Source organism: Pipistrellus kuhlii, unplaced genomic scaffold, assembly GCF_014108245.1.
Source record: "Pipistrellus kuhlii isolate mPipKuh1 unplaced genomic scaffold, mPipKuh1.p scaffold_m20_p_12, whole genome shotgun sequence".
In the NCBI taxonomy this organism is placed as follows: Eukaryota; Metazoa; Chordata; class Mammalia; order Chiroptera; family Vespertilionidae; genus Pipistrellus; species Pipistrellus kuhlii.
The window spans coordinates 1,467,359-1,481,473 of NW_023425427.1; the positions used below are offsets into that span (position 1 = coordinate 1,467,359).

Genomic DNA, 14,115 nt, shown 5'->3' on the forward strand with positions numbered 1-14,115 from the left:
ATGCATTCAGAGAACCTCTACTCTTCACCCATCGCAGCCCCAAATCACTAGATTACTTCTCATTTCCATTGGACAATAAGTTCCCTGAGAGCAGGGAGTTCCTCTGTCTTCCATTCCATGTTCATGCCTGGCAGATAATAGATAATCAAAACATATTTGTTGAGTGAATAAACAGAGGTCCCCTGTTGGTAAGAAATACCACCCAAGCAGAGAGAGAGAAAGAGAGAGACAATAGGAATTTTTAATGCATGGAAAGTCCTGCAGGGACACAGGGAGCAGGAAGAGGCCGAGGCCCTGCAAAGTCAATGCCAGCTGGGAGTCAAGTCCCAAAGACCCATGCTTCCTCACTGCAGCTTCCTCTGGGCTTCCTTCCTGAAGCTGAGGAGGGCGGATTGGATAATCTCTCCATACATCTCCTCCCGGGGTCCAGGGCTGGGAGGAAGCTGAGTGTGGCCGCGGGAAGGAAGAGGAGGAAAGGCCGCTTGGTCTCCTGAAAGCTCCTGCCTTGGACTTGACCGCCATCCATAAGAAAACGTTGAAAAAACGAGAGACTTGGATAGAGTCAAATAATATCTTAGAAAAAATAAAAGATAGAGAAAAATGGATAATTCCAGTGTTTACAAAGTCCTCTGTCAGCTATCCACAAGAGAGAGAGTTTGCTTTGGCCTCACTGCCAAGCCTAATTGGCTGAGCCCATCCTCCGTTGTCTCCCAGCCCACCTAGGCCCCCGGAATCCACGGGAGTGCTGCTCCCCCTCCCACGGAGAGTCTCTGTGCTCAGGGAGGGCGGCGCCCCCCCTCACCGGCCCTTGGAGTCCCCATACGTGTTCCGGGCCATGGACACCATCTTCTCCTCGCACGTGATTTTGGTGTCCTTGAGGATGCTGTACCACACCATGCCTGCGGGCCGGACCTCCTCGCTGCGGCAGAAAAGGTAGGGCATGGTGTCCACGCGGCTCTGGATGTGGGCGCTGCGCAGGAGGCTGGAACAGTGGCTGCTCACCCTCTCCAGTCGTCTCAGGATCAGGTGGGCCTTCCTGAAAGGCAGGGGGAGAGTGAGGAAGGAAGAAGCCCCAGTCAAGGGGTAGGTCTTGGACGGGTAAGAATCAATAGACAAAGGAGGCTTTGACGTCCCAGCGATTTCCTATCCATTCCTGACTTGAGTGTGGCACTTCAAACGCCCATTCCAGTATCACCCTCTGCCTCTCCTCTCCAATTGTTCCATGTCAAAAAAAATGATAAGGAGTAATAACCCTTTGCTAAGTAGGAGAGTCCCAGGCATCAGCTTTTCACCTCCAACACAGTAGAAATTGTTATAATAATGATAACAAGAATAATGACTAAAATTTATTGATACCACGTGTAAGAAGAAATGGGTCCTTTACATACATTTTAAAATGTGTATTTGTCTTTACAATAGCCCTGAAGCAAAGGCTCAGAGAAAAATGGTATTACTTGACCAAGGTCAAACATCACATTGACCTTGGCGTTGGGCATTTGAATGCAGGCCATGAAAATCCACAAGTCCCTCCCTATTTGCTTTCATACTTCTCTAATTCCATCCTTCTCTTTTCACAGTCAGGAAATTTGGAATCGTATGTCAAAGCCTAGTATATGTGTCCCCAAATCACAGGGTCTCTGCATGTCCTTGCTCTCACCTTTACAACAGTGACAGTGGTCTTACCTTCCTCAGCAGGCTGAAAGATTATCCGAGAAATTTCCAAAGCCTGGCTGGCACAAAGTCAGTGCCCAGTAAATGACAGCTACTCTTATAAAGAATTACTACTTACTATAATACGGTGATGTTTCAGGATTAAGGTCATACTGAACAGTAGTCTGAGCAAGAATCACTCTGTACTTGGTGGCCATCATTAGTAATTTACCCAGGGCCCTGTATCCAGCACCAGAGTGAGGAGCCCTGGAGAGAATGAGGGCTGCATAGAAAACTAAAGGATCCTTGAGATGACCTAGTCTGGGGTTTCTCAAAGGGGGTACTGTCCCGTAGAAAGTTCAGCAGCATCCTCGGACCTCTGCCCACCAGATGCCAAGAGCAATCCCACTTGGGAACCAATGATCCAGTCTGAACTCTCATTACAGATGTCGAAACAGCCTTAGGGAGAGAAAAGAATATCCTTTTCCCAGGTCAAACCACAAGTCCAAGACACTGTCCACGTGCATGCCTCCTGTAGAACCCACGTTTCTTTACATCACCCCATTACCTTCTAGATCTCCAGGAAGCCTGAGGGGCTAAATAACAGGCTCCCTCCCGCCCCCCCGCTGTCCTCCTCATGGCCCTCTGAGACCCCAGGAGGCAGGCGGCTTTATGACCACAGACCCCACAAATGGGAGACTGTGTTAGGCACCTGTGTGGCGGCTGGAAAAGGGCCGGGATTATGTGTGTGCGTTTTGTGGGCACAATTTATGAGGTGCCTTTCAAAAAGTCCTCTTTGTATAGCTCCCCACTTGGGTGGAATACTTCCTGAGGTGCCAAGAATTCATAGCTTTATAATCGCACTGGAGTGGCCGCACTGCCCTAGTCCTCACCCCCTCCGGCAGGCCCCTTCCTAAGAGCAGGCTGGGGAGGCTATTCCTACCCCTTCTGCTTGGAGTGCTTAATCTGCTCCTTAATAGCTCATGCCCTTGGGAGACTTACTTAACGTCTCTAAGCCTGCGTCTTCGCTTGAAAAATGGGGCTGTTGTGATGTCAATGGGGATAAAGTCATCGGTTGCTCATTTATTGAGCACTTAGTATGTGGCTGAGTTCCCCATCCAGTGGGAAAGACGGGCAGATTAAAAGTTACAGCACAGGTGGCAAGGGCAATGATTTAAGGAGGCACAGGACTTGTGCGAAAACGGAGAAAGGTACCTAGGCAGGATTGGGAACATGGGGGCAGGATTGGGTCGTAGTTGGAAGGGAACTTGTGGCGAGCCTCACAAATGAGGAGGGGTCAGGCAATGAAGAGGGTAAGGACATAACAAGGGGCAGAGGCAAAGGCAAAGAGATAAGGGATTCCATAGAAGTTCTCATGGCTAGAATCCAGTGTGTGAGTGAGGACACAGTGGGAAACTGGGAAAGCGACAGGTGCCAGTCCAGACTGCCTGCTCCCAGAGAATCAACTGGGGGAGGGCAAGACCGGCAGCAGGCAATGAAGTAGACAACACACAGGTACCACTGCTCTTAGGCTAGGGTTTGCTTTTGCTCCCTGTGCTTTTAAGAAGCGACTTCCTCTTTCTGTTTCCTGATTTAGAAAAAGAAAACAACATCTGCCTACCTCATCGAGTTATAGCAATGATTAAATAATACGTGTCAATTATTAGTTAATACGTGTAAAACTCCTAGGCGAGTGTTTGGCACACAGTAAGCTCATGTGTGTTAGAAAGTATCACCGTCATTGCCACCACCTCCACCGCCACCTCCTCCACCATCATTATTATTTGTGTGCTGGTTTAAGCCTTGAGCATATTTATAAGTCAGTGGCAGGAGACAGGCAGACAGAAATGGTAACAGCCTCTAATACAGGGGTGAGTGCTGGGTTGAGAGCTTGCCTGGTGCCATGGGAATATATCAAGGGGACACTTAACTTTCTAATGCTGCGACCCTTTAATACAGTTCCTCATGTTGTGGTGATCCCCATGCATAAAATTATTTTAGTTGCTACTTCATAACTGTAATTTTGCTACTGTTACAAATCGTAAATATATGTGTTTTCTGATGGTCTTGGGCTATGAGAACCCTGCTAGCGGTTCTCAACCTGTGGTTGTGACCTAGAGGTTGAGAACCGCTACTGTAGAGCCTAAGACCATCAGAAAACACAGATATTTACATTACAATTCATAACAGTAGCAAAATTGAAGTAGCAACGAAAATAATTTTATGGTTGGAGGTCACCACAACATGAGAAACTGTATTAAAGGGTCCTGGCATTAGGAAGGTTGAGAGCCACTGCCCTCGAGGGAGTGATCACAGGCAGTGACCACATTCCTCAAATACCAAAGATGAAATCTTCCTCATGGCATACAGGACTCAAGTCTGCTGGGATAGGAAGCAAGAGGTGAAGGAGGGCCACCACATACTGATTTACTGGTTCTATCAGCAGGCCAGATTGAGACAGGGCTGGCTTGTGAAAGAGTCAGGGGCTGGGATCAGTAGTAGATGCTACTACTCTGGGAATTGTAGAACCTTTGACCAACTATTCTATTCCCAGCACTATTACCCAATCAGCTGTTTGACACAGTTATCAGACAGAGACCTAATTTCTAAGGGGGCTTTGGAATGGAGAGGAAGAGAAGAGGCAATAAGGAAACATTCCTGTTGGCCTCCTTCCCTCCACCCACCTCCTTGAGTTGAGCTCCAATGTGTCAGTGTCAGGTGACCTCAAGTTTAATGAGAGTCGAGGGCATGACATGGCTACAAAAACTTGGAACGCAATCTCTAGAAGTGGAGGGGGCAGATGAAGGGAAGTACTACTGATGTCATTCATGCTGGCCGGGTCAGGACACAGTGGAGATCCCCAGTCACTTCTGGTAAGAGGGACATATGCAAATTGCAGCCAGGTCATGATGATGAAGGTTGCCTCAAAAGCACATCTTCTGAGAAAGTATTGAAAGCAGGAGTGGAGGTGTCCACTGAAGGGGGAATTTAAGCAAATGGTTATGTTGTTCTAGTAAGTGAAGACAACTGGTGAGAAAAACTAGAGTCAGGGATGATAATGACTATAACTGATTGAGTACCTACTATGTGCCATCATTCTCACCACAGTTCTAAAGTGTGTGCTTTATTCCCAGGCCTCGGTGGTATAAGTGAGCCTGAATATAATCCTCAACATCAGGCTTGAAATATGAATTTTAAGGCAACTGGTGAAAATAGTTACATTGGGCTTTGTCTCCTCATTCTGTCACAAGAAACTGTGCTACCTTCCCAAGAATCCATTCCTAAACTGATGGTAAGGATGACTTGAGTTTCAACTAACCCAAAACTGTTTCAGTTTGGGACTGACAAAGACTTCAAGATAATATAACTTCAAGACTTCAAGAAAATTAAATACTAATTATCAATGGGAATCTGCTCTATGGGACACTTGTTCAAAGTCACTGTGTGAGCTGTTTGTATTATATTTATCCGCTCTAAGACATCTTCAATGATAAGAGATGCTACTTCTTTCAAGAAAATAAAAAATACGCTGAATGTGCACATCCATGTGCACAGTCCATCCTGATTTCAGAAAATGTCAAAAGATTAAAAAAAAAAAAAAAAAGTATCTGCATCCAAGATGAAGGAATATGGCCCTGGAAGCCTAGGTTTGCTCGTGTTCCCAATGTCCTAGAAATTTCCAAGACCACCAATCCACAATATCTAAGGAAGAAACTAATATAATCTTGTACTGAAAGGACATCCAGGGACACCTCACACTTGATGCACTGAAGACACAGCAGCTTGGTTCACGAATGTGCCATCTCCTCAGATGGGAAACGCTTCTCACCGGGCTAAGCTGAGAAAGAGCCATAAGCGGCGTCTGCCGTGGAAGCATGTGGGGCTGACGGCATGACTACATCCTTCCTCGGCTAGAGAGATCGATCCCACTGAAACAAAACCTTTTCCAGTACTTACTCTCTTCTCCCTAGTATCCTTCTATCCTCTTAGCCTACTGTAACCAAGAGGATTGAGAGGCCCAAGAGTGGTCAAGGACGTTCAGACTGGAGCCAGTGCTGGTCCCTGGCCACCTATGAGCTCAGATTTTCAAATCTAATAGGAACCGTGTGGCTGGGACAGCTGTGTCAGCAAGTCTTTTCTGCACAGATGTTTGAAGTAATCTGTGGTTGCCATGGGAAGCAGGCTCTGGTGGTCAGTGGCCTGATAGGTTCACTAGGTAGAAGAGCTGCCCTTTTGTCACTGAATTTTATGGGGTTTATGTGACCACAGATCCGGAAGGTAGATGATTATAGACCATCAGAATCCTACCAGAGTTTATCCCATGATATCTTCAGGATGCTCCCGGGAAATGCTCTTATCACCTGAGCCAGCTTAGTCCCTGAGAAACAGGACATGCTGGGCTGGTGTCTGTTTTCTCGTCCCTATGACCTTCAGGGCTTGCTGGTTCCATGGCTTACCAGCTGGAAGGAGCTTTGAAGTCCAGCCCTTTTGTGTAGTTAAGCTAGGTGCAGAATGGGATGGAATTTGTCCAAAGTCACACAGCAAGTGGGTAACAAAGCAAGGATAAGGACCCCATCGCTCCTGGTCTAGGGCACTCTTGCTCTCTCACCTATATCTTATGGTTCTATACCTGGCTAACCTTTTAGAGGCCTGGCATATTGGACCATAGGGCTCCTCTGTTTAAAACCAGCTTTTAAGAGAAAGAACAGACTCCAGAAAAGGGCTCCAAGAGCCATCATGACCTGACCTCTGCTGAACTCTTCAGCCTTGTTTTTTTTTTACCTTTCTCACGTTGAACTCTGCCCCAGTGAGACTTCTACTTCGTGACTGAAGTATAGTCTCTTGCCTGGCCCCCTCTTGTCTTTGCACAGGTTGTTCCTTCCAATGTGGACACTCTTCCTTTAATCGGGAGGACTCCTATTCATTATTTAACTCTAACTTTCTTCTCCAGAAATTCTTCCTTCAGCTCTACATTTGAGGTAGCTGCATCAGCTACCCGCATCCAGAGCCTTGTCACTCAAAGTATGCTTTTGGACCAGAAACATCGCTATCACCTAAGAGCTTACTATAAATGAAGCATCTCTGGCCCATCTCACACCGCCGAGTTGATTTGCATTTTCCTAAGGCCACAAGTGATCCTCACGCACATTGCAGTTTGAGACTCACTGCTCTAAAATCTGCTTCCCACTCTCTTTAGCTACCATGGTGCTTCTATCACGTTTCACTGCACCTGTCCGCTGACCAGCCTTTTCCCCACCAGATGCTGAGCCTTGTAAAGGCAGACGCTGTCTTTTCCACGCATGTGTTTCCACCCCACAGCACAGCATTGGGCACATAGTAAGCACATTAAATGGATCAATGAACCAATCAATTCATGAAATGAGGGCTCTTCAAGTTTCGTACTATTTGCAAGAAAAATGAATTATTTTACAAGGCTGTTTTTGAGCTGCAAAGACTAGTTTGTGGAATTCAGGTGTTTGCTACTGTGATCTATAGATCCTCAATAGCTCAGACAAACCTACAGGAACCTTGGTGTTGGTGGGGAGTTAAAGAGGAACCCCAGCAAGTGGGGCTCCAAACCACCCACTCTAGTTTCTCTTGAAACAACTCAGTGGCCCACAGAGTCCACACACCTACTCATCCCATTATGTGATTATTCAATAAGGAATTCACTCCTACTTACAGGAGTGAATTGGATATAAAGGACTGCCAGCTACACAAACTGACATTGTAGTGGGTTAGGGAGGTAACATATAAGTAAAGACCTATGAGGTACAGGATACTAAAACAGGCATAGTGCAAAAAATGAAAACATGAGGTGTCAGCGAGTAGAAGTATTAAGCATACTCTAAGGCACATGTGTCAAACACAAGGCCCACGGGCCAAATCCGTCCCGTCAGGCCTTGCAATGTGGCCCGCACCGCGCTGTCATCACTGCACTCCGCTGCGTTTCCATCACAATGACAGTTTATGACTGTTCAGTAAACCATTCGGCCTGCGATTTAGGCTGGATTTTAGATTTTGGCCCCTTCTCTGATTGAGTTCGACACCCCTACTAAGGTGATGGCATTCTAGCTAAGTCCTGGGGTTCTGTGTAAAATTTTCTTAGAAGATAAATTTTCCATGAATTAAAAATAAATAAATAAATAAATAAATAAATAAATAGATAAATAAATAAATAGATAAATAAATAAATAAGCACCACTAGACTAGGCAGGTGATCCTGATCACTTTGCAAATGAGGCGACTGAGGGCCAGTGAGCACCAGAGCCCGAGAGTGCACAGTGAGCTCACTAGCAGTGCTGGATTGGAGTAGGCTACACATGCCTTGGTTCTTGCTGACATGCCAGTGTGCAGTGTTGGAGGAATGCCAGAGGCCCTCTGGGGACTGGGAAGACCAGAGGAGGAGGAAGCTGTGTGCCCCGGGTGTAGATTGGCAGACAGCGGCTGGTGACTTGCTGGCCAGAGGTTAGCGACTTATCGCAATCCATTTCCGAGAGAGCTGCCCAGCCTCCCTGGGCAGCCAGGGACTTATGTCCCGGAGGGTCATAAAGGGTCCCAAAGGTGTGAAGACAGAGTCAGGAGTGGGACTGGTTCAGCTTCTATCCAAACTTGCTGAGCCCTGTGGCAAAGCCCCATACAGTGGCATGTCTTTCCCTGCAAACAGCAAGGCAACAGTGAGGTGCAAGCCTACCTGCCCTCTTTCTGCTTTTATCTAAAGAACCTTCCTTTTGTGAGAAAGGGAGAAAGGTATGGTCCAGGACCCCACAGAACAGATAAGGCCCCACCCAAGGGGAGGTCCCTTTTATCCTGGACCAGGCTCTGGTCTCTTCCCTTGAAGACTTAGCCTTTTCAGAAGGTTATTGCAATGGTGAGGACTCAGGGTGAGAGTTCCGGGCAGACCCAGACTCCATAAAAAACTGTTCCACTCTGGGCAGCTCATGTAACCCCGGTGAGCCTTTAATTCTTTATCATCTTGAAAGAGGGAGGATACCGTACTTTATCCAGCTTGCAGGGTAATTTGAAAGCTTTTTAAAGCCCATTAAATGTTTTCAAGGAGTCCTGTGACTCTCCCCAGCAATCCGGATGCTATCCTGGCCCAGAGCACGGCCCTGTCTCTCCAGACTATTATCACAACAGCCTCCAGGGCCTCCGTGCCTCCCTCCTGTCTGGACCTCTCTGGTCCATGCTTCCAACTGCAGTCAGAGGGATCTCTCTCCTTTGAAGATCTAATAATATCACCCCCTCCCTGTGAAAAACACTTGAAAAACTTCCCATTACCCCAGGGAGATAATCCAAACTCTTTAACCCTACTTAGCGGGCATTCAGGAATGGCCCCTGCTGACCTTCCCCTTCTTATCTTTTACGGCTCCTGCTGTCACACACTTTGCTCTGGCAATTTGGAAATCCTTTCCGTTCTTACACACACAGTGTTTACCGAAGTGCAGAAGGAGTTCCCCTGAGGCAGGGGAATGGAGTTGAGGTGGTGCTTGAGATGATCATATACCCAGTATTGAACAGCAGTGGATCACACTGGGAAAGCAGCTAGCTCGCTTGTTCACTCTCGTGCCTTCCTCCAGATTACTTAAAAAAACACACAAACACCTTGGTTTGGGACTGTGCCTTAGTACTATTCTAACACTCACCAATCTCCCCTTTTAAAGGAAGAGCCTCGAGTAGCTCCAGAATGGAACAAAATTGCGTGGTTTTTCCGTTGTATGAATGTTTAGGCTTAATTTTCTATTGAGCTTCGATGGTGCTATGCTCTCCTTTACAAGAGGATACAGTGTTTTCTTTTCAAATATATTTGCAGTAAAAAGTGAATATAAGGAAGAGGTAGCAAATGAACACAATATATATGGTATGGTGACATGACAAAAATCATATACCTGGCAGGCAAATGGTCAAACTTCAGGGGAAAAACCTAGCTGTACTGTAATATCATCATCTCTTCTGAGCATTTTCCAGGGAGTCCCTCTGCTCCAGACCCTCCAATCCTTCTTTCCCTCCACTTGCCTGACCCCTCCTCCCCTTTGGGTCTCAGAGTGTCAGCCCTTGGGAAGCCTTCACCAGGTGTCTATGCCTCGCCTGCCCAAAGGGCCCTATTATTTTGCTGTCATGACACTTACTATTCCTATTCTGTGCTACTGCTTGTTTAATTACCTGCAAAAGCAACCTACATGTAGGTAGGGATTATTCTACCTTTTTGCCATTGTGTGGTCAACAATTAACATATAAAATGTGCTAATGAGTATGTGCTGAATAAATGAAAGAATTAATGAATGGATGGATGAAGTTGTTAAGTCCAAGACAGAAATGCAGCCACCATTTCATATGCTGCTTTATGAAGCTTCAGAAAAATGGCAACTGCATCTTAGTCATGTTTGAATCCTCCATAGCACTTAGAACAGTGGTTGACAATAACTGCTGATGACAAAAAGGATACCTTAATATGTGTTATGAATGTATTTAGTCATGGTCACTATTGGACTTCATTCTTTCTCAGCTTTCTTATGAAAGAGTGTGAAGAGCCCTGGATTTGGGGCTATGGCCTGTCAACGGTGCCTCTCTATAATCTCGGTTAGGACACAAGCCCACAAGGAGCCCAAGTTTCCCGTCTCTAAAATCAGAGGTGGAAGTTGGGCAAGGGGAGTGATTAATCAGAAGAGCACTGATGTTTCTCTCTTCTCTGACATTCCAGAAGTCCAAGAAGCTAAGATTCCAAGATTCTTCCTCCCTCCCATGTCCCATTTCTATCTAGACCAAGGTGAGTGCAACCCTTATTTATTAGATAAAGCCCATTCTTAGCCTACAGGGAAAAGGGTCAAGTCTAATGAAAGCAAGAAGAATGTACCCCTCCACTCACACTCACGTGCATACCTGGGCCCCAGCTCATCCTCACTCCTCCAGACGAAGTCCCCGAACTTCTCATAATGAGAGTTGTAGTGGTGCTGGACTCGGAACAGCATGGAGGCTGAGACCTCCATCAGCATGTTGTAGGCAGTCTGCTGCTCCTTTCCACTCGTGTACCCATTGTAGAGATTGTAGATCTTGTCGGCTATCTCTGAGGTGGAAGAAGCACATATCACTGGACAGTAAGGCAACTGAGGATGGAGACATGCTTTGCAACAAGGGAGACGTATCCATGCAGGAATTCACTTGCATGGTCCTTGGGGGCAGACAGACCTCAGTTCTATCCTGAACATGTCAAGAACTAGCTGTGTTCAGTTTTCATTTCAACTAGTGATAACAATGTCTACTCCGAGGAGCACTGGGAGGACTATATTAAAAACTGATGTGAAGGACTTGGCACAGGGTTGGCACAAAGTTAGTGCTCATAACGGCAAGCTTCATTGTTAACATAGTAAGTTTTGTGCCTGTGATTTAACATTCAACTTTCAAGCAAGTACAGAGGCTTAAGTAAACTGTCTCGGGTTCATCTCAGTAGTCTACTTCTGTCTCCCCTCTGCCATTTTCCCTGCATGTTTCTGTGATCAGGTCTGACAGGTCCCCATTCAGTTATAGTTCAAATGAAATCCAGAATCTTCTGCTTGCCATTCATGACCATTCATATGCTTTCCACCAATCCTGAGTCGAAAGCTCCTCCTTGTATCTTTGAAGACTGATCAAAATTTATATATGTCCCAAGTCACTGCTAATAACAGCTGCCTCTAGGAGAACTGGGGGGCACATTTACTTTTACTCTGCATTATTTTCTACTCTGATTTTTATCTTTCTTATATATATTTTTTTAACAATATGAGTGTATTATTTTAAGATATCTTTTTTATTTATTTTAATCCTCATCTAAGGACATACTGAGAGAGAGGAGGGCGTGTGTGCATGAGAGAAAGAGAGAGAGAGAAACAGAGAGAGAGAGAGAGGGGGGAGAAGGAGAGAGAGGGGGGGGAGGGGGCAGACATCAATTGGCTGCCCTCCATGCATATCCCGACCAGGGATTGAAACCATGACCCAGGTATGTGTCCTGACAGGGAATCAGATATGCAACCTCTCAGTGTACAGGATAATGTTTAACCAACTGAGCCACCCCAACTGGGCTGTGTTATTTTAAAGTAGAATTAATAAAATTCTTAGGAAAACATCTCAAGTCCCTTTGCCTTTGAGACTCAATAGCTCACTGGGAAGTGAAGTAATGGGTCACCTACCTTCTGCCTTGTTGTCATCCACCAGTGGGCAGGCTGTCCTCAGGGTCACTGTGCTGAGTTCCGAGTGCCTCCCCCGCGTGTCCACGGCGTACAGAGTGAATCTGCAGCACAGCAAGAAAATACAGCACCGGCTGCGGCTTCTGAGAAGCCCCGGACAAGCATTGCAAAGAGGAACCCAAACCACAGCACAGGTGTGGTCGGAAACACTTAAGTTGCAGGAGAAATTATTTCCAAAAAAAAAAGAGATAATTATAAACCATTTACCGAGCACCAACGCAATGCCACCAATTTACTGGGCCCTTTGGATTTAATCTCTCATTTACAAGCGAACAAACCTGGAAGGCAGGGAATATTACCGCCTGGGTTTCACCCCTGAGGAAACTGAGACTTCGACTGCGCATCTTTCCAGGGACTCACAGCTACTGAGGAACAGAGCACTTGGGAAGTGAACCCCAATGTTATGCTTCATAGCTGGGTGCACTCACATATCTTACTCCATTCATTCATTTAACAAATACTTATTGGGCATTAAGTGTGTACCGGGAATTATTGTAGGAAGGTGCTCAGGTTATAAAGATGAGCAAGAGATTCAAGGTCCCTGCACGCACAAAGCGAATCAAAAAGTAAACAAAATATTCTATAATGGTAAATATGAGAAGTAATATAACAGGAGAAGGTGAAGAAGACTAATATGGAGGGGGAATGTGGATGTTTTAGACAGCATTTCCACAGAGGACTTCAGGTGGAGAGCACTGGGCTGAGAACTGAATAATCAGAAGCAAATGGCTTACGGGAGGAAGACCTGGGAGAAGAGCCTTCCAGACAGAGGAGAGCAGTAAGAAAAGGCCTTGAGGTGAGAAGGAGCCCAGACTTTTGGAGGAATGGGCAGCGGGTGTGGCTTTAGTAAAATGAGGCGAGGTGGAAGGTTATGGGTACCTGTGGGAGTCTCAGTGTCATTCTAGGTACAAGGCATGTCCCCACCTTTCTATGATGTCACCCGAGGCGCCGTGCTGTGCTAGGAGACATAGACAGTGTGACTTTAAAAGGAAAGAGCTGGAAACTGCGGGCCAGGTGGATTCAGGTCCAACCCAGCACACAGAAGTCTTTCTGGAGCAGTCCCTACCCTCTGGTCTACCTTGAGAAGGCTCCCTGACCCTTCATGCCTCCAGATCGCAGCGTTCTGTGGTTTAAATGAAGTCTAAAGAGACTTCCAAGAGGAGGTGAGACTTGAAGGCCAGGAGCAGCCTGAATAGAATTGTTGAGCATCTGAGTGTCTTGTCTCTGTCATGCCGTCCTCTTTCATCTGTCCTCAAGGACAGAGGTGGTAGTGAGTGTAGGAAGAGGCTTCCTGGGGTCAAGTAGAAGAAACTGTGGTCTCTTTCCCTTCCTCCTTCCCCAATACCTCAGCTCACCTTATGTTACATAAAACGGGCTAAGACCATGGTCTCCGAGTTGCAGAATGATGAGACCTGATTGATTGCATATGGTAGGCACTTAATAAATGAGTTTATTTTATAACTTAATTAATATGTACTAGGACTTTAATATGTGTCAAGCACTGAGCTGAGCAGTTTTACCTGCATTTTCACCATCAATTCCCCCAAACAATCCTAAAAGAATAGCCACTATTACTCTGTTTTATATGAGGGTCAGGAAGAAGAAGTAGCTTGCCCAGAAGCACAAATTCCTGGGACTGGCAGGTTAAGCCTAGGTTGTCTGACTCCAAAGCCCATGAATTTAAAAATTGTCAGCTGGCCAAAGGTCTGTGGACACCAACTCTGTACACATATAATTCCATCAGGTACACTTGCCTAACTCCAACTATGAGACAGTGCCATTTCTATGCGTTGTGTGTGTGTGTGTGTATGTGTGTGTGTATGTTTTTTTTTTTTTAAGATAAATAATCACATTTATTGTTTCCATCTTTCAGTAGAGGAAACCGAAGATCAAAAAAATTATGCAATCTGTCCAAAGTCACCAGGCCAGACAAAGAAAAGAGTCAGGACTTGTAGCCTGGTTTGTCTTACTTTAAAGCTGTACCCTTGGCTCTTGACTCCTACTGCTCCAGGTCTACCCTTGCTGGCTTTGGGGGTCTGGACTGGGTGATCTACATGGGCCCTCCAAGGATGGATTCCTAGTGGTCTGACGCCCCAAAATATGTTTTTTACAAAAGTCACCGCGAATCAGAACTTCTTGGTACAAGGGTCACAGAAAGCAGAAGCCAGTATCTTTACGGAAAAAAGACCATTTGTTGTGTGTGTGTGTGTGTGTGTGTGTGTGTGTGTGTGTGTGTAAACCT

General features: G+C 46.1%; 1 protein-coding gene across 3 annotated transcripts in view; it reads right to left on the reverse strand.

Annotated features, from left to right (window-relative positions):
- Nucleotides 1-223: 223 nt before the first annotated feature.
- ASTN2 (astrotactin 2) overlaps nt 224-14,115 on the reverse strand; it is a 700,161-nt gene continuing 686,269 nt past the window's right edge. For all 3 annotated transcript variants that reach the window (XM_045579858.1, XM_036432815.2, XM_036432814.2), the window contains 3 exons: nt 11,817-11,917; nt 10,531-10,714; nt 224-1,036 (listed from right to left, as the gene is read on the reverse strand). In XM_045579858.1, coding sequence (XP_045435814.1) covers nt 799-1,036; nt 10,531-10,714; nt 11,817-11,917 — 523 coding nt within the window. In that variant the 3' untranslated portion in view covers nt 224-798. The remainder of the gene's footprint in view (nt 1,037-10,530; nt 10,715-11,816; nt 11,918-14,115) is intronic.